Here is a 27,585-nt window from a genome sequence, read left to right as displayed (position 1 = left end):
TGACAGTGAGGCCCCTGATGGGATTAGTATCTTTCAAGAAGAAGAGAGACCAGAGCTCGCTCTCTCTCTACCATGTGAGGACACAGAGAGAAGGCAACAATCTGCAAGCCAGGAACAGAGCCCTCACCAGATAACTGAATCAGCCGGCAGCTTGATCTAGGACTTCCCAGCCTCCAGAACTGTGAGAAATAAATGTCTGTTGTTTAAACCACACAATGTATGTTATTTTGTTATGGCAGCCAGAGGTGACTGAGACAACCTCTTACTCATCATTTTCTCTATCTGCAAACAGACGATCTTATCCACTTCACAGGGTTATGCTGAAGATTTCATGATAAATTGTATGTAAGTAAGACACTGAGCAAAGTGTTTGGAACATAGTGAGTTCTCAGAAAATGGTACTTTTATGATGATAAACAATAATAAAACTTAGTTGTTTGGAGACATGGCTACCTTCAAGCCAGAAACAAATGCATGTCTTTCTGCTTGTCTTTTAGATGAGTTGGTCTCTGTAGAAATCCTGAGTGCTAAAACATTCAGCAGGACTGAGGCTAGCTCTTGTCACCATGCAGATATTACTTCGTGCCAAGTATTTTCAGGGCCTAGCAATTCCTTGTTCTTTGAGAGCATTGCATAAAGATTATAGAACAGTAATCCCTCAGGATTTCTCCAACTATGAATCCATGAAGCAGGACTTTAAACTAGAGATTCCAGAGTATTTCAACTTTGCTAAAGATGTCCTAGACCAATGGACCAATATGGAAAAGGTTGGAGCAAGGGCCAGTCAGACTGCAGTTTCTTAACTGTGAGTGATTTTACCCCAAGGGACAGTTGACAATGTCTGGAGACAATTTTGTTGCCACGACTTGGGGGAGGGTGTGTGCTAATGGGTAGAGGCCAGGGGTGCTGCTAAATATCCTGTAATGCACAGGACATCTGGTTCAACATGTTAAGAGTTCCATGGTCGAAAAAGCTTGGGTTACAAAAATGTACGATTATAGGTTAATTTTTTAAAAAACAAAAAGGAGTAGAGTGAAAAGTGAATCCAAGAGTAAGAAATGGTAGGAAATGAGGCATAGAAAGTGCATTGAGAGAAATACAGAGGGATGCAAGAATTCTAACTTTATGGAAAGAAAAAGGCTAAATGAGAAATGATGTATGCTGGAAGAAGTGACATGGCTCCCAACATCTAGAAATAAGGACTCCAGAGTTATTCCCAAATACTACAAGTATGTCCTAACTAATGACCTGTGAATTTTCTTCAGAGAAAATATACCACTAAGTCAGCTGAAACAGAATTTAGCTGCACAACCACCTTTAAATCTATGACTGATTTGTCTTTCCGCAGGCTGGAAAGAGACCTTCCAATCTAGCCTTCTGGTAGATAAATGGAAATGGAGAAGAAGTGAGATGGAGTTTGTAGAATGGGATCTTTTTCAAGGAAATTTGCAAATATACTTACAGAAGCCTGTGCCCTGCAAAGGGGAGATCGAGTAATTGTGATTCTGCCCAGGATCCCCGAATGGTAGCTTGCATATGTAGCCTGTCTGCAAACAGGCTAGTAGTGTTTGCGATCTGATCATATTTAAACTATGGTGGATGAGAGATTTTCCAAAACGTGTAAGTAATCACGAGACATTTGTTTTGGCAAATTATTTGAGGAACTATACAAAATATAGTATTATTCTCACGAACCTTGGAAATGTGTTGGAAACATGCCATATCTTTTAACCTAAACTATGAGTTGGGTTTTTCATAATGAAACAAGTTTAAGTGAATGCCAATCAACAACTGAACACCTTTATACCTACTGCTTTTCTCCTCCTATAGGACCCATGGTCATCTGTAACTCAATCAGTCCCAAACTCAAGGAACCCACCCTAGTTTTTGTTTCAAACCTTTATCTGTCTCCTGGTTAATTACCATTAATCTGGTGCCCTAAGCCAGGCATCTGCTACTCCTCCTTCCTAATCAGTTCCTACTTGTAAATTTGACTTCCTACATGCCTCCTCTTCTCCAACTTCATTGCCATTGCCTTACTTCATATCTTTACCGTCTCCTGAGTGCACTTTCCCAAAAGAATCCCTAATTCTGGTCTTGTGTGTGTCCACACCCCACCTCAATCCAATTCATAGCCAGTGTTCTTTCTAGAGCACATATTTTATCCTTTTATTTTGCTGCTTGATATTATCTAATAACTCCCTGTTGCCCACCAGATAAAATCTGAACTTCCTTAGGTGTGTCATGGAAGGCTCTAGCTATCTTCCCTTTATTTTTCTCATTTCCCCACCCTCATACTCTTTGCTCCAACCACGTCAAATGGTTTCCTATAGTTCGTGATCTTTCTCATCTCCTTGATTTTGTGCACACTATTTCCTATGCTTAGAAAGCCTTTCATTCACACCTAACCACCTAACCACCTAACTTCTATTAGACTTTAAAGTCTCAGCTCTAATGTCACCTCTCAGCAGCCCCACCCTGATGTCCCAGTCTAGATGCTTTCTTTTTTGGGATCCCCCAAAGAAATACACATGTGTTTCTATTTTAACCTGTACAGTATTGTCTGGCGATACTATTTGTTTATAAATCTGTCATTCTCATAGGACTATGAAAGCTCCTAAAACGCAATGACTGATATATTCATCTCTATGTATCCAAAGATTGGCATACAGTAAGTCTCAGTGAAATATTTGTTGAATTAACATCCTTATTATCATAATAAATCATTATGTTAAGTAACCATTCTCAATTTATTATAATCATTGGCATTTGAGGAGAGCTATATGCTCTCATCTCATGTGTACATATAAATTATACACTGGAGTTGCACAGTCCTCTTTTGCACGGTTTTTTAACAAAATGACTGCTTTCATGAATGCTGCTTAAGCTCACTGTCTTAGTAACAGACTACTTGATTGCCAGGACCAGAAATCCATTCATATTAATTCAATAATGAAGGAAAATTATCGAACATCTACTGGAGAATCTTACAGGGGAAAAAAGTGCAGAAAGAAAAACTGGCCTCTACAAGAGAATAGGCTATTCGTCAGGCAGCTTCTATCTGTCTCTTTCGCTCTGAAGCCACAGGGCCTCTTGCCTTGCCTCTGCCTTTCTCAAGCACCTGCTCCAAAAAAAAAACAATCACCTGCTCCTTTGACCTCTTCTTTCTTGCTAACACATTGTTTCTCTTCATTTTGGTTGGTGCATGGCTTTGATTTTCCAGGCTAATGTCTCAGGCCTTAACACTGTAGGTCGTGTCCACTAATCCACTCAGTCTCTTAAAATTTAAGGCAGAATCTGATTGGCACAGCTTGGCTTAGGCCAGTCAGAAGTTATCAGAGGCAGCTTCAACTGATAAAGCTTGGTTACTGGGGCTGTGGGCAGAAGGAAGGCAGATTCTCTTAGAAGACAGAATGAGAGGGAGGCAATAAATGGTAAATCTAATATACTAATAGTGCTAGTCTTCAGGGCAGAATAAGAAATGAGCTCATGGGCTTCCCTGGTGGCGCAGTGGTTGACAGTCCGCCTGCCGATGCAGGGGACTCGGGTTTGGGCCCTGGTCCGGGAGAATTCCACATGCCACAGAGCGGCTGGGCCCGTGAGCCATGGCCGCTGAGCCTGCGCATCCAGAGCCTGTGCTCCGCGACAGGAGAGGCCACAGCAGTGAGAGGCCCGTGTACCGCAAAAACAAAAACAAAACAAAACAAAAAAAGAAATGAGCTCATAGTTGGAATTTCCTAATAATTTTTCCCTTTTAATAAACCTTAGCTAATTTAAATATTTGCAAGTTGTTTATGTATTACATAGGGCTATATACATATGTGATAAAATGATAAAGAAAGGCAAAGGAATGGTTAACACAATATTCTGGATCATGGCTACCTGATAATTTGGGGTAGAGCACACAGAGGGCATCAAACATATTGTTAAATTCTCTTTTTTAAGCTAGATGGTGGATAATTCTTATTTTCATATTTTTTAAAGGAAATTGTAGATATACACTACATGAATTCTGTTGCACAGTTGGTATTTTTTGCAATAAAAAAAGAAAAATGTATAATTGAACAGTGTCTTAGGAGGAGTCTTAAAATGTTTGGAAATGCATTACTAAAGGGGAGAGTAGTGAGATAACTGTTACTGTGCTTTCAAAAAAGAAAAAGTACATAGTACTAAAAGGGATAATATTAAAATATAGCATTTGAAATCAGAATTACTGGGAACTTGGAGAAATGTAAGTTCTTCAGCTCTGCCCAAGATTTACTGGATCTAAAACTAGGGTAGAGATATACAAAACCCAGAAATCTATGTTTTAATAAGCCCTCCAGGTGATTCTGATATATGTTCAAGTTTGAGAACCACCGAGCTAGAGGAAGTGAGCCTCTATCTTACTGGGGGCCCGGAGAATGACGAGACCTTGGTAAACTGAGGAGATCTGGCCACTGGTCACTAATTGGCTTATGTTAGTGTGTGGAGAGTGGAGCTCTGCATCTTGAGGGAGGCCTCTCATTACCATGTTTATGATACAAGGTATATAAAATGATATTACCAACTTATTAATTTGCCTGAAGGGCCAAAAGACTGGCATGAGTAGCCCCCTCTCTCCCTGTTCACAGACCTACATGAGAAGAAAAAATTTAGCCAGAAGTTTGTTTAGTGGACAAAACAAGTAACTTTCATAATTCAATTTATTGGCACTGGGGTTTGAAAGCCCAGTTCATCCACCCATCTCTTTATACCCACAATCCTTTCAAGCAATAAGTGTTTACTGGGCACCTGCTATGTTTTAGGAGCTGCGGGGTTTAGGGTCCAGTGGGAAAGAGAGTCATGAGTCACGTAAACACATAGTGTGACAAGTGCTATAAAGGAAATAACACAGGAGCCATCAGAATGCATTAAGAGCAGTATCACTATAGACTGAGAGAAGGTCAGGGGGATATTTAAGCTGAAACCTGAGGGATGAGTCAGCCAATGGGAGAAGGCATGGGTAATGGGAGCATTCTAGGCAAATGGAAAAGTTTCTACAAAGGTCCTAAGGCAAGAGAGAATTTGTAGATTTGAGAAAACCAAAACCGTCCAGTGTGAATGTAGGTACTGGCTAGGGGCCGCCTCATTCCAGGGACGATAGTAAGTGAAATCCCCTAACAGAGACTTCTCCTCCAGACAGGCTTGGATGAGTACTGTCGGGATTTGCCCTAGTAAGTCTCCTTTTTCTATGTTCTGTGGCTGCAATATCCCTTTCTGAGACCAATTCTATATTAATATATCATATATCAGGGTATGGTTTAATCTTGCTTCTCTGTGAATCATTATGTCTGTTTACACTGACTATGAATATCTCTGTTCTGATCTATTTTATGTTGAGTTTAAAGTTTAGCTCCTGGAAGTCAATCTATTTCTGTTATTTCCAAATTCTCAGAGAGATATGCTCTATAGTCAGTCCCCAGTGCCAACAACAAACTCATATCACATTTTAGTTTTCAAACTCTTTTGTATGTATTGTAGGCCAAATCCCTTTACAACAGAGCCCTCAGTATATAATTATTAAAAAATATTAACTGCCAAGAATTTGTTCCTTTAAGTAATATTTACCACAAAAAGCTAGTATAACACCCAATCTCAGCCTACAGGTCTTGAAGAAGTTTCTATAATGTACGTGGTCCCTCTGGAATTATAATAAACGTTCACTCATTTGTTCATTTTATCTTCACAAGAGCCTTATGATTAGGAAGGGGAAGTCTCATTTTATAAACAGGGAAGGCAAAGCTTTCATAGATGGGGGAAAAGGAACATTGTCATTTGCCCAAAGGCATTCAGAAAGTCAGTGTAGAGCCCAGTGCACTCTCTAGAACTTTCTAGAAGTTTTACAAAATTTTGAAATAGGAACAGTTCTTAAAAATCAACTATACTCCAATAAAAAATTTTTAAAAGTCATTTAGGTGGGGGAAGTCAGCATCATGGCAATGTGAGATGTTTCCTTTGTTTCTCCCCTTCAATTTACAACTAGTAAAACATATATAACTCTACAAAGGTTCCTCTGCTCAGTACACCGGAACACCAGAGAGATCCACACATCTGTACATCTGAAGGTGGGTGGAATGGCACATAGGAGGTGGAATCGAGGGAACAGTGGAGGGGGTGCCGTAACCCTGGCCCTCTGGCCCATCAGTGGATGAAGAACCCAGTGGTAGCAGGGGAGGTGGTGCACACAACTCCAGCTTCCCAGCTGAAGCAGCACATGCAGCCAAAGGGACCCAGGCAGCAGCAGCAGCAGCAGGGCCTGCGACCCTGGCCCCACCAGCCACAGTGGTGCCCAAGACTCCAGCTGCCCTGCCCAAGGCCGTAGTGCCCGCAAACCTGACAAGCCCAACAACCCCAGATGTGGCCAAGGTGCCTGCCATCCTGGTGCCCCAGGGGTGACCTGAGCAACAGCAGCAACACTGGCAGCAGCAAGGCACCAAGGACCCCAAAGGCACAAGCAGAGACAATGAGGGCTCCAGTGACACCTCTGGCAGGGGTGGTGAAGGGTGGAAAATACTGATTCGACAATACAGTCACGGGCAGGTCAGGTTAGGGAAACCAAAGACTTGTGCTATAGTGACACCTACTGGAAAACAAAAGAAAGTCCTCTAATTACCAACCTGTTGAATCGTTAGAATCAAAGTAAACAAATCTTACCTAATAAGAAAGGTGTTCACGCCTTCAAATGGGTGGGCAGAGGAACAAGTCATCAGGCACTGTGAAAAAGCACAGTGGCAAGGTATCAGGAAAGAAAGTGACAGTTCTCTAGAAACCAAACTTAAACTCACGGAAGATTGCAATCTGATAGAGAACTAAAAATAGCTGTCATACAGAGTGAAGTAAGTCAGAAAGAGAAAAACAAATACCGTATGCTAACACATATATATGGAATCTAAAAAAAAAAAAAATTGTCATGAAGAGCCTAGGGGCAAGACGGGAATAAAGATGCAGACATACTAGAGAATGGACTTGAGGACACAGGGAGGGGGAAGGGTAAGCTGGGACAAAGTGAGAGAGTGACATGGACATCTATACACTACCAAACGTAAAATAGATAGCTAGTGGGAAGCAGCCACATAGCACAGGGAGATCAGCTCGGTGCTTTGTGACCACCTAGAGGGGTGGGATAGGGAGGGTGGGAGGGAGGGAGACGCAAGAGGGAAGAGATATGGGGACATATGTATACGTATAACTGATTCACTTTGTTATAAAGCAGAAACTAACACACCATTGTAAAGCAATTATACTCCAATAAAGATGTTTTTTTAAAAAATGATCTATAAGAAAACTCAGAAAGTCATTTCAATGAGCTCAGGAATAAAATTAATGAGCAGGAGGAATATTTTACGAAAAGACTGAACCTCTAAAAAGGAAACAAATAGAAATTCTGGAGGCAAAGAACTCAATAAATGATATAAAGAATGCAATAGAAAGCATTGAAAATAGAGCAGACAATATGGAAGAAAGAATCAGCAAGCATGAGTACAGAAATCTAGAAATGACCCAGGATGGAGAAGAGAGAAAATTAAGTTTTTTGTTGTTGTTTCTTTAATGAATAATTTCTAAGAGAACCATCTCATTCCATTAGGAAGGCAACATAAGGAGATGAGAGCGAGAAGCGAACAGAGAGTTTATTTAAAGAAATAATAGCTAGAACTTCCCAAACCTGGGGAAGGAACTGTATTACAAGTCCAGGAAGCTAATTACCTTAATTACGTACAAGTCCAGGAAGTTAATTACCAGGAAGCTACTTACCTCAATGCAAAAAAAAAAACCTTATCCAAAACACATTATAGAAAACTGTCAAAAGTTAATGATAAAGAATTTTAAAGGCATCCAGGGAAAAAAGACAGTAATCTAAAAGGAACCCCCACTAGACTATCAGCAGATTTCTCAGCAGAAACTCTACAGGCCAGAGGAAAGTGAAATGACATACTCAAAATATTTAAAGATACAAACTGTCAGCCAAGAATACTCTATCCAGCAAAGTTTTCCTTCAGATATAAAGGAGAAATAAAGGCTTTCCCAGGCAAACTAAAGCTGAGGGAACTCACCGCTACACCTGCCTTAGAAGAAATGTTGAGAACTTCTTGAAGATGGTGGAGTAAGTGTACCCGGCACTAATCTCCCACCTGAACACATCAAAAATACATCTACATGTGGAACAATTCTCACTGAAAACTAATTGGAAACTGACAGAAGGACTCCTGTACAACTAAGGCTGTAAGAAAGACACACACACAATTGGGTAGGATGGGAAAAAAGGGGATTGGGTTGGGACCTGTGCCCCTGGAAGGGAACTTAGAGGAAAAGGGAGATTCCTTGGGTGGACACCTGCCCTAGGGAGTGAGTAGGTCAAGCCACAGACTGGGCACCTCAGCCCTGGGGACCTGTGGAGGAGACAAGACCCACTGGCTGCTTGGAGAGCCACTGGGACAGACAGAAAGCCTGGAGAAGCTTGGATTCCACTTGTGAGGAGCACACAGGGGCTGGTTTGCCCACAGGCAGGGCAGAGAGAGGTCTACCCTGGTGGCTACCAGGTTTTGGGAGACCACCTCACCGTGCACCCCAGCCCAAGCTGACCAGCTCCCCCTCACTCCACACCACAGCATGGCACTACATCTAGGGCAACCATAACAGGGAAAAGACACAGTGATGGGCTGCATCTGAATGAAGCCACAGACACCTACTTATATTAATGCATCTATGTGGAATCTAGAAAAAATGGTATAGATGACCTTATTTGCAAAGCAGAAATAGAGACACAGACATAGAGAACAAATGTATGGATACCAAGGGAGAAAGGGGTGGGGTGGGAGGAATGGGGAGATCGGGACTGACACACATACACTATTGATAACTATGTATAAAAGAGCCAACTGAGGGGAACATACGGTATAGCACAGGAAACCCTACTTAATGCACTGCGATGTCCTAAATGGGAGGGAAATCCAAAAGGCAGAGGATATATGTATATGCATGGCTGATTCATTTTGCTGTGCAGTAGAAGCTAACACAACATTGTTAAGCAGCTATACTCCAATAAAATCTAATTTAAAAAATCAAAACAACAGCAAGACATCACTGTACACCTATTAGAATGACTATTATCAACAAGACAAGGAATAACAAATGTCGGAGAGGATGTGGAGAAAAAGGAACTCTCATACACTGTTGGTGGTACTGTAAATTGGTGCAGTTACTATGGAAAACAGTATGGAGATTTCTTCAAAAAATTTAGAACTACCATATGACCCAACTATTCCACTTCTGGGTATTTACCTGAAGAACATAAAAACACTAATTTGAAAAGATATATGATGTCTATACATTTATACAAATGTATAGCAGAAACGGGCATTTCATTTCTGGAAGTTTTGAACTTTTTTTTTTTTTTACACGAAACTTAAATATTAGTAGGTATCCTCCTCAGAGAGGCCATCCCCAGCCAACCTATCTAGAACAGTTCCTCCCCTTACCTTCACCCAAAGTGCTCATTCTTTATTTTTTTAAACAAATTTATTATCATCTGATATTGTATATGTGTTTCCAGTCTGTCTAGAATGAGGGCAGGCACCTCTGTCCATTTTGTTTTCTACAGTATCCTTAGCACTTAGAAAAGTGTCCACCACATAGTAGGCTTCAATATACTTTTTTAGTGAATAAAGGTATCCACTGTATTTATAATTGTTACTGAGTCCAAGCTCGCTCTGCTCACTGCAGGACAGGCCGATAAATCAGGAGACGAGGTGTTGAGGCAACTAATAGAGACTTTTTTCGGAAAGCTGGCAGATGGAGAATATGGCGGACTATGGTCCCCAAAACACCATCTTATTGGGGTCTGGATGCCAGTTTCTTTTAAAGAACAGGGAGGGGGATGAGGTGAGGAAGTAAAGTAAAAAGGCCATTTATCTTGCAAAACATCTCCTCGAATGGCCTGCATTGGGGAGGGGATGTGTTAATTTCTTCTTTTCTGCAGCCATTCACAGGTGGCCAGGGTCAGAGTGTCTCTCTGTGCGCTGAACAAAGGCACTTTAGTTTAACAGTCAGGCAGGGGGGCAGGGTTCCCTGTGGCAGGCCATTATGTGTGCTTACAGCTATAGACAGTGATTGTAATAACAAAAGCAACGAAAAGCAAAAGTTAAAGAAACAGATCCAACAAGAAGTCAGAATTGGCTCTTCCCTGTTACATAATCATCTAGGACATCGCTCCAGAGCAATACCAGAAGATTGTTTTATATTTAAAGTAAACAGTGTAATGCTTCCCAAATGATAATTTGGATAGGAAGATGTTTAATAGGTAAGACTGATCACTGTTAATAGATTCCTTTAAAGATATTTTAGGAATTATGTATTGGCAGAACTTAATTATCTAAGGGTAATGTGTTTAAATAAAGTACTTCTCCTTGGTCATGAAATGTCAACAGTGGGTTTGTTGTAAGTGCCTTTAAATTATGGAAAAGTGTTGGCCATGGCAGGCTTACTACTTATCTCTAGGTGCAACATCTCTAAGGAATAACCTTGGAGTTGAAGCCTCATAAAAATTGCTGCATTGCTTTGATTAGAAAGGGAAGATATTCTAAAGAACCTTATGTTTTGGTCCTGGTTGTCTGTTTCTTGAAGGACTCCACGGGAGGGACTTGTCCTTTCCAAAATGGAAAGATGAGCCAGTGTCAAGAGTCCAAGAATGGGACTTCCCTAGTGGCTTAGTGGTTAAGAATCCTCCTGCCAGTGCAGGAGACACGAGTTTGATCCCTGGTCCGGGAAGATCCCACATGCCACAGAGTAACTAAGCCCGTGCACCACAACTACCGAGCCTGCGCTCGACAGCCCGCAAGCCACAACTACTGAGTCTGTGTACCACAACTACTGAAGCCCGAGGTGCCTAGAGCCTGTGCTCTGCAACAAGAGAAGCCACCGCAATGAGAAGCCCACGCACTGCAACGAAGAGTAGCCCCCGCTCACCGCAACTAGCGAAAGCCCGCACGCAGCAATGGAGACCCAACACAGCCAAAAATTTAAAAATAAATAAAAAGTTTTAAATAAATAAAGAGTCCAGGAATGACCAGATATATGTTCTTCAAAATTCCTTGCCTGCTGCGTCACTAGGAAGAGGAAAAACCATTATAAACTAAATGCCTTCCACCCCTACTTGAAGGTCTGGAATTTGAGTGGTGGAATCTGGAACACAGATAGAGACAGAGATAGAAATATAATACAGATACAGATATATTCTTGAAAGTCCATTAATCCTTAGAGAAAAGAATAGCTAAATTTTATTCAGTACTGTTCTAAGCTCTACATGCATTTTAACTCATTTAGTCCTTAATAATCCTATAAAGAAGGTAGTGTTATTATAATCCCATTCTACAGATGCAGAACCTGAAAATCCCAGAGGTGAAGTAGTCTTGCTCAAGGCCAAGCACTAAGAGTGTCTGGCTCCAGGACACACTCTTAACCATTACACTACACCTTACAGTGTAATTTACAGCAGGTGGGGAGTAGAAGCACAGAAGAGATAAAGGCCTCAATCCTTCTCTTTGGAAAGAAACCATAAAATATTCATGTATGTTTTAAGAGGCACTGAACCGAAGTGGTTAAATGTACAGCTCTGAAGTCAGGCTGCAGGGTTCAGTCCATGCACTGCCACTTGCTACTTCAGTGATCTTGGGCATATTATTTATAGGGTGGACTAAGAATGCCACCTGCTATATCAGCAAACAAAGGATGTTGTGGCCATCAAGGCATCAGCCACTGTAGCTGCCCCTGATGGTAATGCCCTGAGGGAACTCAGGATGGGAAAGAAGAGGATCTTGGCCCTAGACAGTTGAGGTGCCTATCAAAGGAATGATTTCAGTGAGCCCAGACTCTTGCATCTTCCCATACACAGAAAAGCACTAAATTCATTAACTTGAGATGTCAGGTTTTCTTTAATTAACAGTAATCTTTTGATGTTCCAACTACCTGGTTTTTGTTGTAAAAACCACCCCTATATATCCCGGCTTCTCCCTTCACTCTTCGGAGCAGTCCCTCAGAGCTATCTGAGACGCTGCTCCCAGGCTTACATCCTGAGAAAGTCCTCCCAATAAAACATAATTCTCGACTTTCATGTTGTGTATTTTCTTTTTAGTTGACAATAGCTTTTGAGTTTTGTGTTTTTTGGTAGGGATTAAATGTTAAAACATGCAAAACACTTAAATAGCACCTGGCACTCAAAGTACTAAATAAATGTTGGGTAATATTACTTTTCAATCAAAACCCTCTTCAAGCTGAATGTTATGAATGGTCTCCAGATAGAAGATAATTATCCAGGATTTAATACCCTTTCATGTTAGGTCAAAAGGGTCATAGACTTTGAGATCCCTTGAAAGGCAAAAGCATAATAATGAAAGGAAGACAGATACCTTGCCTAGAAAACCAACTAACTCACTCTGAGAAATACAGAATGTACATGAGTTATCTACACTACCCTAACATGGTGAAGGAAATGCTTTCTAAACATTTTCTTTTCTTCTCCTTTAGGGACAGTTTTAATCCAGGAACCACTCAGATGACCCAGAAAGACATCCTCTACCGACTACCGTCTTCAAAATCAAAGTGCATTATTACCAATGATGTTTTAGCTCCAGCAGTAGATGGTGTTGCATCTAAATGTGAAAATCTGCACTCCAAGATAATTGTGTCTCAGAGCCCCAGAGAGGGATGGGAGAACCTCAAGGAGATGACGAAGTGAGTAGCCATAATTGTTGTAGAACAGCTTCCCAAGAAGAAACGCAACATTGATAAGACAGTCAATCCATGACTGACCAGAAAAATGAAAATTAAAACGATAGGCAAAAATTTAATTAAATTCTTGGACTCTTGACAAAGGGAACAACTGGTGATTATTCCTGCACTTATAGTGCAAAGCTCTGAGGCAATAAGGAGCTGGCAGTGTTTTTCATAGGTTGGGATCTCAAGGAAGCACACCCTAAGACAGAGATTAGTTGTGTAAGAAGTTTGCTGAGGAGTTATCTTGCATTAAACACCTGTGAAAGAAAGGGAAAGATGTGGGATTGTACTTTCAAAAAAGCCCTCAGCCAGCCTACTGACATCTGTGGAGTTTGGATAGCCCTTCAAAGCTCTGCCCAGCTAAAGCAAGAGGTCCTATGCTGATCAGTAACTGGGTATGGGCTGTCCTTAGGAGGCATGACCTTGAGCAAGGCAGCTGTCTTCAGTCAAGGTAGTATCTAAAGAAGGATCCTAGCACCTGGAGGGAGTATGTTTTAAATCCTGAAGCAGGATCTAGGAGGTGCATCACAGCATCAACCACAGAGCTGTTATCTCCCAGGGAAACTGATCACAGTCAATCCTTCTTTGTAGGCTGCATCATTCCCTTGATGACAGTAACATTTCTATCAGGTTATAGTATGAAGAATATTTAATGGATGCAATTATAAAACTGAATTATACTGACGTTCAAGCCCTGCTCTGGGGTGCTTCCTGGGGTCACTTGGAAATCTCGCCAAGTATTGGTTATATTTTAGCTTTAGGGTGGCAGCAAATTCCCTTTCTGGAATGAGCTTCCTACCTTTACTCAATGATTTTGGAGCATGCTGGCAACTATGGACTTGTTCCTACCTCTTCTAAAATAGTTAACACTTATTGAGTTATCAAAGGCCAAAATCTGTTCTAATAAAAATGTTATAATTGCACAATAGCTAACATTTATATGGCACTGATTATGTGCCAAAAACTAATCCAAGCACTTCAGATATATTAACTCATTTAAATACCACAACAACCTAGGGAGTAGGAACTATAATCATACAGATGAATAAGGTCAAATGCTAGGATCTAGCAGAACTGGGTTTCAAACTTAGGCAGTCTGGTTTCTGAGCCCACATACCTAACTGCTATGTATAACGCTTCTGAGAGACTGGTACACTAAACCTGCCTTAGGTTTCAAGAGTAACCATATCTATGATAGAAGTGATAGGTACACAGCTATAGTACTAACTTTTTTTAAAGAAAAAAATCATGGAATTATAGCCTAAACATTTGGCTTATCTTTGTTAGGATTTAAAAATAGCTTTTCTATATTTCTCATGGCTGGATATTTCTGATTCATTCATTCTCAGCTCAATATTCCCAAATAAAATTCTGTATGCTTCTTAGACACTCAAATGTGCAGAGTTTACCTCCCCTCAGCTGCCCTGATGTATGACATGTATCAAAGCCCAATTATCCTTTGGAACCAAAATTTTTTTTCTCTTTAACTGAGGCCCTTCCTTCCCTAGGTGGATACTTAGATCCTCTTCAGTCTTATTGTTTACTATATTCAGAACTATGTAGACTCTTTTTTGAGAAACAGAAAAACCATCCTTTTGAGGGGTCAGCAAATGTTTTTTATAAAAGGGATGGATAGTAAATATATAGGCTTTGCAGGCCATGCAGTCTCTTATCATACCTACTCACCCTTACTGTCATAGTGTAGAAAGCAGTCACAGACAATATGTAAAAGAATGGACATGGTTGTGTTCCAATAAAACTTTATCTGCAAAAACAGAAGGCAGGCCATATTTGGCCTGTGGGCTATAGCTTGATTATCCCTGCCTTATACCATTAGCCATGACTTCTATTAACATACCCATTTTTTTTAAAATCACATTTTTCTTCACATATCCATGATTATAAGATTATAGAATCCTCTTTCTGTTGGAGGTATGATAAAATTCTTGAGTTTTTAAACTGCTTCAACTCTTCCTTATACAGTACAAAGCTATGAAGTCAACTTGTTATAAATGGGCTATTGACAACAAAGTTTAGTTTGCTTCTGGAAAGCACCTTAAAAGATGCAGAGAGAGATGGCTTTTTTTTTTTTTTTTTAAATATTTATTTATTTGGTCGTGCCGGGTCTTAGTTGCAGTGTGCTCCTTAGTTGTGGCATGTGAACTCTTAGTTGCAGCATGTATGTGGCATCTAGTTTCCTGACCAGGGATGAACCTGGGCCTCCTGCACTGGGAGCACAGGGTCTTAACCACTGTGCCACCAGGGAGGTCCTGAGAGAGATGGCTTTTACCTTGGAATTCACCCTAAGTCACTGGGGCCTGATCAATGAGATGAAGAGGTCTGAGTAAATCCTTCTCTGTGGTAACAGTCTGTGACGCTGTGTTTGGGACCTCCCTGGTGGTCCAGTGGTTAAGACTCTGCGCTTCTACTGCAGGGGGCATGGGTTCGATCCCTGGTCGGGGAACCAAGATCCCTCATGCTGTGTGGTGCAGCCAAGAAAAAATCAAAACTAGAACAAAAAATGTGATGCTGTGTTTAATGTGCAGAATCATTGTAATTCTTTCTTCACAGACATGCCAGTGACAACAACACCTGTGTGAAGACAAAACACAATGAGACGATGGCCATTTTCTTCACCAGCGGAACAAGCGGATCTCCTAAAATGACCGGACACACCCACAGCAGTTTTGGTTTAGGATTATCTATAAACGGAAGGTACTCTCACAGGACTGTAGCTTGAAGTGTCAGTGCTACAAAGGTGATGATTCCGTTATTGGTATTTTAAATTTCTTTTCATATATATATATATAAAGTCTATTCTTTGTTTACCCAGGTTCTGGCTGGATTTGACCCCTTCGGAAGTCATGTGGAATACCTCAGACACAGGCTGGGCAAAATCTGCATGGAGTAGTGTTTATTCTCCACGGATCCAGGGAGCATGTGTACTTGCACATTATTTGCCACGGTTTGAGCCAACTTCCATCTTACAAGTAAGGCAGAGCAAAAGAGGTCAACATTTAGAAATGCATTAGTACTGTCACTGACAGGACTGGTGAATAAAGTAACTTGCGGAAATCAGAGTAGACAACATGATTTAAAGTATTTCATGTCTGTAAAATCAATAAGCCTGAAAGGATATACAAAGCAAAGGTGTGAGCGAGTTTATGTTAGAATAAACAATGTTTTAAGTTGTGCTGTATCTACCACAGACATTTAGGCACTTAATAAAAATTGTGGTAAGACCACTTCTTCTAAATTGCAGACACTTTGCAAGTTTCCCATCACAGTCTTCTGTTCAGCACCAATTGCAGATAGAATACTTGTGCAGAATGATAAGACCAGGTAAGAAAGGTTGGTGAATGGGTACTTAGTGGGAGGAGGGGAGAGGAAGAAGAAGAAATATTATAAGAAATATTATAAAATATTTTTATTTTATAAAATAAAAGATCTCTCTGCCTAAAAACATAGCTCCAGGCCAGCAGGTATGGGGTTTAGCAATCTCTTCTCCCCTTCCTTCTTGCTTACATTCTGTAAATGATAATTACTATATCCAGGGTGGTTTCCCTCAAGCAAGGACAGGAAAGGGAGGGTTCAGCCAAGTGTATAGCTCTGAGCCCAGTGGTTATGGATAAGAAGGTATTTATCCTTTGTGTGATGACTGCTACCTGAGCTGAGAAAATATATGTCACCCCTATTTAAAACCCTATCCCAGCAAACAGGAAAGATGAATGTCCTTTATTACTGATTCCATTTGAAAGTGTGGATTGATCACTACTTTTAATTGACTTTGATTTTTGAACAGGAAACAATTCACATGACATAAAATTCAATAGGTATATAAGAATATATTAGTGAAAGTCTTCCTCCATACCTTGTCCTCAGTCTCAGTTCTCCCTCTCCCTGAGATCTATGCATGCACAAGCCAATATGCATATGTTCTCCCCCTCTCTTTCATAATGGGAACATGATATGCACACAATTCTGACCTTCCTTTCTTCACCTACAACACATCCTGGAACTGTGCTGTCCAATTTGGTAACCACTAGCCACATGTAGGTATTTAAATTTTAATTAAATTAAAAATTCAGTTCCAGACTATAGCTAATAATACTGTACAGTAAGTCCCCCACATACACGAATGAATTCCATTCTGAGAGCACGTTCGTAAGTCCAATTTGTTTGTAAGTCCAATGAAGTTAGCCTAGGTACCCAACTAACACAATTGGCTATATAGCACTGTACTGTAATATGTTTATAATACTTTTCACACAAATAATATATAAAAAACAAACACAAAAAATACAGAAAACATTTTAAATCTTACAGTACAGTACCTTGAAAAGTACAGTAGTACCAGCTACATCACCACTGCTTTTACGCTTGCTTCCAGACATCCTGAGCTTGAAATAAAGATACTGTACTACTGTCCTCTATACAGTACTGCACAGTAAAGTACACAAAAGCACAACCACTTGTAGAGGATGAGCGCACGTGACAACGTATGCCAGACACATGAGCTAACTTATGTGATTGGACATGCAAACACACGTTCACATCTTTGAAAGTTTGCAGTTTGAAGGTTCGTATGCAGGGGACTTACTGTGTTGCATATTTGAAGTTGCTAAGGGAGTAGATATTAAAAGTTCTCATCACAAGAAAAAATAGTCTTGTAAATACGTAGGGTAAGAGATGTTAACTAGACTTGTGCTGATCAGTTCACTATATACAAACATCAAATCATTAACGTTGTAAACCTAAAACTAATACAACATTATAAGTCAATTATACCTCAATGAAAAAAACTCAGGGCCCTCAGTTGCACTAGTCATGCTTCAAGTGCTCAACAGCCACACAGGGCTAGAGGATACAATACTGGACAGCTCAGCATAGAAATTTCTATCATAACAAAAAGTGCTATTGAACAGTACAGTCCAGGAGCTTCTTCTTTTTTCTTAACAACTGTAGAGTGTTCTATTGTATAAATACTCCACAATTTAACCAGACAATTGGTAAACCTTTCATCCCTGATTTAACATATTATGTGGTACCTTCCCTAGGGATGGCATGGCTTTTCTCTGCAACAAATCACGCCCCCGCCCCCATCCCGCCCCAAATAAAAGGGAGAAAAAGAAAAAAAATAAAAACTGGTGTTTCGGGAGTCAATTTATGGTAGAATGTTTTGTTTATTTTGTATTGGAGAAGGGAGTTGGGGGAAAAACAAAAACACTTTGTATGAAATTTCACTAGAAATAACCCTAATTTCCATTTTTTCTCCATTTTCCTCCTAAATTTAACTCGTTATCTGTCTTCTGAGAAACTATAAGTTCAAAAGCTTAAAGCACTGTTTAAGTGCTGGGGAGTCAGTCAACTCTGAAGTGACTGAACAATGGAGAAACAGGACAGGTCTGGATATCCACGAAGGATATGGACAGACTGAAACGGTATACAGACTTCACTGAAAAGACAGGGCTGGACTCAATTCAGTCAGATGAATAAAAACCAAAGTGTTTATTATATCTTTGTGGTTGAGGGATAGGGAGGGAGTGGCGTGATTAGAAGAACAGTTAAAAAAAAAAAAAAACTTGAGGGAAGATAGTTGCAAAAAAGCTCTGTAACAGATACAGTTTAAATAGCCATTCATTGAGGAAAGCCACTATATAATTGATCAGGACCAGGGCATTAAAAATTTTTTTAATTAAAAAATACTAGATCTACAAAAAGATCTCCCCTTATGTAATGAGGAAATTTCTTAGGGCTACTTTAAAAATAGAAAATGCTGAGCTCCTTGTTACTTGAAATATGAAGTTTGCTGGAAAACTCCTTGATAAGCACACTCTAAAAAGGTTTATCTAAAGAGCTCGTAGAAATAAGAAGAAATTCTAGAGGAAATGAATGACATAATAACAAAAGTGGTTATTATGTAGGAAAGGGAGGGGTAAAATGGAGCAGATAAGGGAAAGGCTGAAAGAAATTTTTCAGTGTGTCTTTTTATAATGCTTCAATTTATGAACCATGAGAAAGTAATACCTGGTCAAAAATTAGAATACCAAAAATAAAATAAAAACAAAAATTGACGTATTAAATAGAAACAGCATAACAAGTATCATGCGAATATGAGTACAAATGTTTTCATAAATATGGATATTTTAGCAATTATAAATTTACTTAGTGTTATAACTTTATTATATTTGTTTAGTGTCTATCTCTATACTTCATGAGAGCATAGAATTTGTTTTATTTTGAGCCTGATTCACAGTAAGTTCTGAATAAATATTTGTTGAATGAATGCATGGTGGATGAATGAATAAATTTAAGTTATTTGCCATGTTACTTTACTCTTTCTTCTTCTTAACTAGGTACTAATCTGTGGAAATTTTAAGGGAATGAAAATTAAGCCTGGCTCAATGGGAAGCCTTCTCCTGCTTTTGATGTTAAGGTTTGTACATCCCTTCCCAGGAAAATATTTAACAACCCAATCTGTTTACCACCTACCCCGCTTCTACTCCCTTACATTCCTAGTTTTGGTGATGATTATGTTACTTCTATGATATCTTAACTTCCATATAAAGATGGAAATGGGTTAGAAATGTTAGTTTATTTGTCTCTTTTTTCTCTCAAAAGCAGTTCTTATGCCAAATAGTTCTAAGCATTTTATAAATATTATTTTCCAGAAGGAACCTATGAGAGACATGGCAATATTAGAACCGTTTTACAGATGATGCCCAGAGATGTTAAAAGACTCACCCAAGGTCACATAGCTAGTAGCTGCTAGTGCTGAGATTCAATCCCAAGGAATCTGGTTCCAGTATCCATACTCTTAACTGTGACACCACACTGCCCCTTCTGGTTAGGGAGCTCCAGACCTCCTAAAAGGGTCAAGTAGGTCAAAAGAGGCTACAGTTTACAATGGTTGCAGCGTTCTCTCTCTCTTCCTAAGCCTGCCTGGCCAGTTCCTGGCTGTCGTGTAACCACTGCCATTTTCATCACTTGATCCCTAGGGGGCATCTTATTATCCCATCAGCACATTTTGTACAGGGTTAGACTTGTTCTCGGATCAACCCAGCCAAAGCTAAGTATAGCCAAAGGAACTTACACTAATACCTAAAAGAAAACAATAGCAACAAAAACACAAAATGGATGAGTTTACAGAGACCTCAGAATCAATCTTAACTGAGGGTTAGTCGTAGATGAGACCAATGTTTCCCAAGTTTATCTGATCATAAAGAATCACATGGGTACTTGTCAAAAATACAAATTCTCAGGCTCCTTCTCTAGAGAGCCTGATTCAATAAATTTAGGGTGGGATGCTGAACTCTGTGTTTTAATAACACCTCAGGTAATTCTTATAATCAGGTAAGTTTGAGAAAGTTTAGATGAGATTGGTTGCTGATGTCACTATTTATGGAATAAACCAGATGCTGGTTCCTTTCCCTCACTTTCACTTTGCTATGGAACCTTGTCTAAAGGTAGGATTGCCTGATGGTTTTGGTCTGGCTCTGCTATTCACTAGCTGAGTATCTTTGGTTAAGCTGTTAAAGTCTGTTTCCTTATTTGTAAAACAGGGACCAGGGTGAACAACTTGTCCCAGTTTGCCTGGGACTTATTTAGTTTTAGCCCTGAAAGTAGCACATCCTGAGGATACACTCCCTGCCTTAGTCATGGGCAAATCAAGATGGTTGGTAACCCTAATAATAACAGAACTGATTTCACAGGTTTCTAGTGAGGATTAATGAGGTAATATTTCTAAAGAGTATAGCAAAGTGCTTGGCACATAATAAAGGTCCAAAAGATAGGCACTGTTATTCACCTCTCCCTGGAATTCCTTTCCTTTGAAAAACTTTTCTAAGGAGAGATGGTAGAGCAGCATTGGTTACATTCTGTAAAAAGACGTAACAATAGTTCATTGGTTAATAGGCTGCCTTAGGCCAGAGAAAGAAATACTGATAATTAAGCATTATCATATATGCATTACGAGTAATCAAAAATTGGCATTTCACATAGATGTTTTCTCTTGATGACAATTCCCAACATGCATGGCTATCAGAGTCTCACAGGCATAGCTATACTCACAGCCATCCCAACTGCAGTGTACCACCAGTTCCCCACTCATTTAAGCCCAGTGATTTATTGGAGTAACTATCTTTGAATGCAAAAATCGTGTGGCCAAGAGGATTGGCCCCATGAGCCATGCATGGCCCCATGCATCCCCCATAAGCATCTCCACTTTCACTTATTTATCCAAATTTCTTTTTATTGTGGTAAAAGACAGATAACTTAAAGTTTACCATTTTTACCATTTATAAGTACACAATTCAGTGGTATTAAATAATACCACATTAAATAATGTTGTGCAGGTGTCACCACTATCCATCTCCATAATTCTTTTCATATTGTAAAACTGAAACTCTATATCCATTGAACAATGACTCCTTAATTCCTCTTCCCACCTGTCCCTCACAATCACCATTCTACTTTCTGCCTCTATGATTTTGACTACTCTTTAAGTACTATGTATAAGTGGAATCATACAGTATTTGTCTTTTTGTAACTGGCTTATTACATTTAGCATAATGTCCACAAAGTTCATCAATGTTGTAGCATGTGTCAGAATTTCCTTTCTTTTAAGGCTGAATATTCCATTTATATATATATATATATATATATATATATATATATACGTAAACACTCTGCACCGCAGTTTCCTCATATACAAAATGAGCATAATACTCCTAACCAGATATGGCTGTTGTAAGGACAAAAGAAGATAGTACATATAAAGTAGTTAGAGCATTAGCATTTATTATTTAGGATGCTAGCTACTATTAGGTACCAGAGAACGAGAGGATAAGAGAGCAAGGCTTCGGATTACCCACCACTGTCTCAGCCAGAGAACATTCCCCTTTTCGTACTTACTCACATTGGGCTTCTGAAGTAAGATTTTGTTTGTTTCACAAAGTTTGAAAACCAGTAATGAAATATTTATTTGAAAGGAAAAGACAATTAAGATATATTGCTAAATGATAAAAGCAGGTTGCAAAACACTAATATTATAAAGTGATCCTATTTTTTTCTATGTCTATATCATCTCAAAGGATATTACCAAAATGTGATTATTGCTGGATGATAAAATTAAAGAAAAATTTTATTTTTCTTTCACATTTTGCTAACCTGCATTTTATAATATATTTTGAAGTAAGAATTTAAATAAATACATTTCTCTTAGGAATTTAAAGTATACTTAAAAATTTTCTGAAGTCTGCATTCTTAAATGGCAAAAACCAAAACAAAACAAAACGCGCAAAGCAAAGATTTCAGATGTGGCATTAAATAAAAATTCTCTTAAATAAATTATTGTTTCATTCTAGATTTTAGATGTAAATGGCCCACCTAGACAAGGAGATATTGGCATTTGAGTTCTACCTAACCGACCATTTCGCCTTTTTACACATTATGTGGTAAGAGACTTATTAAATAACATCTCATTTTCTATTTATTTCTCAAAAGTGCTTGGTAACGATCTCTATTTGCCACAAAATACACCTAGGATAGGTATTCGGCCTTTTCTTGAGAGATTCATTGTCCTGAACAGTAATCCCTCAGACAGGGAACTGAAGAAATACTCAAATGCTTATTAGAGAAGGGCACGCTGGTCCCCCCAGGCTAGATCACTGCTCCAAGCCCGTGAAGGTAAGAGGAAGGGGGCCCTAGAAAGAAGACAGCCCTCTTAATATCATTAATCCTCTCTGCTGTAAATCAGCACCCAATAATTTTCCTGAAATCTGATTAGTGGTTTCCCTTCATGCAAGGAGTGAGAGAGACAGAATGGTGCAGTGAGCTTAAGTAATTTTCTTTCTCCCAAGCTCCTTACTGTTTGCAAACAACTTTCATCTCTAATTACAGTATACAAATTAGAGAAAAGTTTACATCAGTATAATCAAAGGCCCAGGTTCTAATTGTCAGTGGATTTTACATAATGTAAAAATACTTCCTTTTTCTTCCTGCTAAACTTACAGAATCAATTCTCTACTTTTGTGTAAAACGAAACCAAATACAAAACAAACACAAAAAAAAACCCTCTCTGTTGACTCATTTGGTACTTTCTTTTAACTCTGAGTATTGACTTCTCTTTTTTCCTGCAAGTGTTTAGATATTAACCAATTAGCAAAAGACTTATTTAGCCTTCTCCTCTGAGCACCTGCAATATTTACTTTGTGACCAATCTAAGAAAATTCTCAGGATGGCAGCATGCCTAGTCTCTGTAATCACAGTTTACCTCTCTGATTACTGGGCTGGCTCAATGCTAGACTTTCACCCCTATTTCCCATGCTTGCTCGTCTTCATTCTAAGGATTCTCAAAAACACCAAACTTTTCTTTCTCCTTAAATATTTAAAAATCCAACTGAAGAGTCACCTTCAAAATAATATTAATTATTAGTTTTATAGGCTAATCCTACAGAAACAGCTTCAACTCTATGAGGCAATTTCTATATCACTGGGGACGGGGCTACATGGATGAGGATGGACATTTCTGGTTTGTTGCAAGAGTGGATGATATCATATTATCCTCTGGGTAATTTTCATCTGTGGATATGTTTGTGTTAACAGACTGTAGGTATTCTGGAGTCAACCTTTTGCTCACCTTTACAAATTCCTGCCACAGGTTTTGTTTCCCAGTTACCGAATGGGACCGTTTAGATAGAAAGTGCCCTGACTAAGCATTCTGCACTTGCAGAGTTAGCTGTCGCCAGCAGCCCAGACCCCATCAGAGGAGAGGTAAGGGAACTGATTCGTCTCTATCTTATAGTTTGTTGGCAGTCTAACATACTTCTAAACAGTAGTTCATTGAAACAGAATTATCCAAATGATTCATTCACTATGTTACTAAATATGCAAGTCAGATAGAAATATGCTAATCAGAGAGAACTGCTACAGAATGAGACGGAAAATATATACTATAAAGAATTTGAATTCTTTCCATGGAGTGCTGGGGCAAAGACGGTGTGAATGCCAGCAACCCAGGCTCACACCAGGATAGGGTGCTGGAAGTCAGCTAGAAGGCTCAAGTTTTTACCCAGAAGGTCTGGAAACCAACATGGACTTTGGTGTAGCTGAGGAGGATAGGCTGGCATCAGATATCAGGAGTGGGAACGAGGTCTGAGACAGGAACTAAGTAACCAGAAGTAGTCTGGCTCGGTCAGTAAGTACAGAGTTCAGGAAATAAACTATGAATAAGACAGGAGTCCTCAAAGCTCACCTCTGTTGGGCTGATCACGTGGTAGTTTGGGTTTAAAGGTTCCATGCCACTCTTCAGGCCCCCTTTGCCAGGCAGGGCCTCCAATATTGCAGGTAATGAGAGCAGGGAACAGATTCAATGATTATTGAAGTTTGTCCCTTTTCTCTGAACTCCACCAGTAGGGTTTCATGAGTCTATATATATATATATATATATATATATATATGAATCACTTTGCTGTACACCTGAAACTAACACAACATTGTAAATCAACTACACTTCAATAAAAAAATTTTTAAAAAGAAAGAGAGAAGGATTCAAAGCTGTAATGTATAGCATGGTTCCATTTTTAAGTATAAATGTATTGGGAAAAAACAGGAATAATTTATACCACTTTGCTGGTTTTCTCTGGAGAATAGAATTAAAAATGATTTTTAATTTCTTAAAATAAAGCTTGTGAGGATTAAATAAGTTGACATAGGTATAGGCCTTATAACAACATCTGGAACATATTAAGTCATTAAAAATATTAGGTATTAGTTTCAGTAGTAGAAGTACAAGATTTTTTTTAACCTAAAATCCATAAGTGGGCTTCAAAGTTTTTCTGAAATTCTGTGCAAAAGAAATTACTACAACTAATACCTAATATTTTTAATGACTTAGTATGTTCCAGGTATTGTTATAAGCCCTATACATATGTTAACTTATTTAATCCTCACAAATTCCTTTTACAGAGAAGGAAACTGAGGCAGAGAGAGGTGTCCTAACTTGCCTGAGATTACACACAAAGTGTGACTTGAACCCAGGTTGTCTGACTTCAGAGTTCATGCTCTTAACCATGTTAGATTGTTCCTTAATAATTTATCATTTTCTGTAATGGTTTATAAAGACTTTTATAAAGATAAATTAGACTTTACCCAAGGTGTACAAGTCATCAATATGCAAACCAGTATTTAGACACTAGTTCTTAAAATAATTTGCCTTTGCACAATTCACTTATAGCAAGGATAATTTATTTTATTCATAAAAATGTTGATAAGAAATAGAGCAGGCATAAATACAAATAAATTCTATGAAATGTCAAAAAATGGATAGGATAAAATTATATACATGCATACACACACAACTGCTCCATGGCACATGTAATTTAGAAATTTTCAAGGTGTTTTGGTAAAGACAGCAATAATTGCTCATAAAATGTTGTAAAACTGCACACTGGTAAGCAATGACCAAAATGTGAAAATTTTATAACTGCAAGTCTTCACTTCTCACTAACTAGTTGTCCTGAGTGACTTAGTCTCTCAAATAATCCATTTTTGATCAACTATTTACTTCCAGACCAAGGTAGATAGGTAATGTTGCCAACTTATCTTCAAGCTATATACATGAATCTGTGAATTCAAAAGATTTAAGCCTCTTAAGTGCTGAATATTTAATCATAAAATTTACAGGTGACTCTCCTGAACTATGCCCACAAGGTAGCATCATTCCATGGCAAACCCTAGGCTGGTATTCTGGATTTGGTGGTGCATACTAATTGACTCACCTAGAGTTCTGCCTCTAGGGAAGGCAGTAAATCGCAGTGCTGGCAGTGCCCCAGGAGAGAACATTTAGAATTCCAATACCCTCTTGAAGGGGACTACACATGAGGAACGGCCTCTGTCTTCTCCAGTAAAGGTCCAAAATTTCTGGGCAGGATTTTCTAAAACATTTCAAGGAAGGGTGAACTTTGGGGAACAGGATTTGTGAGCACGAAGTGATGAATTCTTCCCTGTCTTCTGCCAATTATAGAGCAAGGACCATCACCACTTTTACCCTTATCACTGAAGGCCAGGTAAATGGGTCAGAGCAATAGCAAAGTGACTGCTGGAATCTTCATAGCCTTGCATCAACAGAAATGTCTATGGAATAAAGAGTGGACGGTCTCACTCAGTGAACTATTCCCTTCAATAAGGATATGGCAAACCCATGAGAATACTGTTTATTAGGGCCACACTGAGGGTGGTGACCTATGAGCTAGACTATATCAGGCTGGGTTGTTATATAAAAGACTGTGCTTAGTGCATTACCAAGTTTCCAAAAGAAAACTTTTTTGAAGGAGATAAAAGATGAGGCAAGAAGTCAAGAGCAGAGATGATCAGAAACAGGTCAGAAAGTAGAGTTTAAGATGTAGTTAGATGAGAAGGTTCACGTATAGATCATAATCAAAGCAGGGGTTCCAGAAGCTCTCGTATTAGATACAAAATCTAGGTGTGGGAGTCAACTGGCTGGCTTAAGAGCATAGAGCTGGGATCAGACCCTAATAAACCTTGTGGCCCACTGCATCAGGTATTTAGATTAGATTCCCAAGTTAAGAGAAAGAAAAGACGCACTAAAACATAAGAATATACAACTCATCTTCCTGGTGTTCAAATATTTATTTTAGGTAGTAAAGGCTTTTATTGTTCTGAACCCTGATTAGAAGTCAAACGATCAAGAACAACTGAAGAAGGAGATTCAGGAGCATGTAAAAAGAGCTACAGCACCTTACAAACATCCCAGGAAGGTAGGTATTCTGATTATGAACAATATTTGCTTAGTATTCTGGAAATTTTCAGCTGTTTATTTTTTCCATTTTAATGAACATTCTCCTCAAACATGCTATACCAAATATTCCAAACTAAACTAATGACACGGATAAGAATCAGAATCTTTGAGATTAAAATGAAACCCTTAAACTAATTTGCTGGGTCATTTGGCTTACCTGACTTATAATAAATACAGTAAGTCCCCTATATTCGAACAAGTTCTGTTTGGAGAGCATGTTCATTAAGTCTAGTTTTTTCGTTAAGTCTAACAAAGTTAGCCTAGGTACCCAACTAACACAATCGGCTATATAGTACTGTACTGTAATAGGTTTATAATACTTTTCACACAAATAATACATAAAAAACAAATACAAAAAATAAAGAAAACATTTTTAATCTTAAGTACAGTACCTTGAAAAGTACAGTAGTGCAGTACAACAGCTGGCATACAGGGGCTGTCATCGAGTGAACAGGCAAAAAGAGTTACTGACTGGAGGAGGGAGAAGAGGTGGGAGATGGTAGAGTTGAAGGATTGTCAGCAACAGGAGGCAGAGGGCGAGCTTCAATGTCACTCACGCCTGATGCTGATGGCACAGGTTCGGGTTCCTTGCTGGAACCAGATGCATGTTCGCATCTTTGAAAGTTCACAAATTGAAGGTTCGTGTGTAGGGGACTTACTGTACTAAATATCAAGAAAAATATCAACAATACCCCTCTCCCTTTTTTGGTTGTTACCAAAAACTCACCCCAATGGGTGTCCTGATTCTTTCACCTAGAGTTCATAATAGAACTTTTATATAGTTGACTTTGTCTAAAGATGAAAACTTCTGGGCTAATTTTCTTCCCTTGATATCTACAGGTAGAATTTATTCAAGAGCTGCCAAAGACTATTAGTGGGAAGATAAGAAATGAACTGAGGAAGAAAGAATGGGAAACAATTTAAATTCATTACTTATCATGGTATCTATAAAATAAGGCCCTGTAAAACCACAAGAT

The 27,585-nt window shown here is 39.0% G+C and overlaps 1 protein-coding gene across 1 annotated transcript; it reads left to right on the top strand.

Moving 5' to 3' along the window:
* Positions 1–525: 525 nt before the first annotated feature.
* Positions 526–27,574, top strand: ACSM3 (acyl-CoA synthetase medium chain family member 3). The gene is given in 17 exon segments (XM_027126721.1): positions 526–767; positions 1,349–1,419; positions 1,421–1,564; positions 12,547–12,747; positions 15,361–15,504; positions 15,623–15,779; positions 16,052–16,131; positions 18,104–18,230; positions 19,146–19,191; positions 19,194–19,225; positions 22,155–22,244; positions 23,233–23,287; positions 23,290–23,359; positions 23,464–23,480; positions 23,483–23,562; positions 26,448–26,567; positions 27,449–27,574. Coding segments are annotated over 17 exon segments (1,719 nt in total). The 5' UTR covers positions 526–566; the 3' UTR covers positions 27,533–27,574.
* The last annotated feature ends 11 nt before the right edge of the window (positions 27,575–27,585 follow it).

The sequence above is a fragment of the Aethalodelphis obliquidens genome, unplaced genomic scaffold (genome assembly GCF_003676395.1).
Source record: "Aethalodelphis obliquidens isolate GAN/ISIS:26980383/991018 unplaced genomic scaffold, ASM367639v1 scaffold30, whole genome shotgun sequence".
NCBI lineage: Eukaryota > Metazoa > Chordata > Mammalia > Artiodactyla > Delphinidae > Aethalodelphis > Aethalodelphis obliquidens.
Note: the sequence above shows the minus strand (reverse complement) of the source record. Positions and strands in the feature narration are given on the sequence as shown.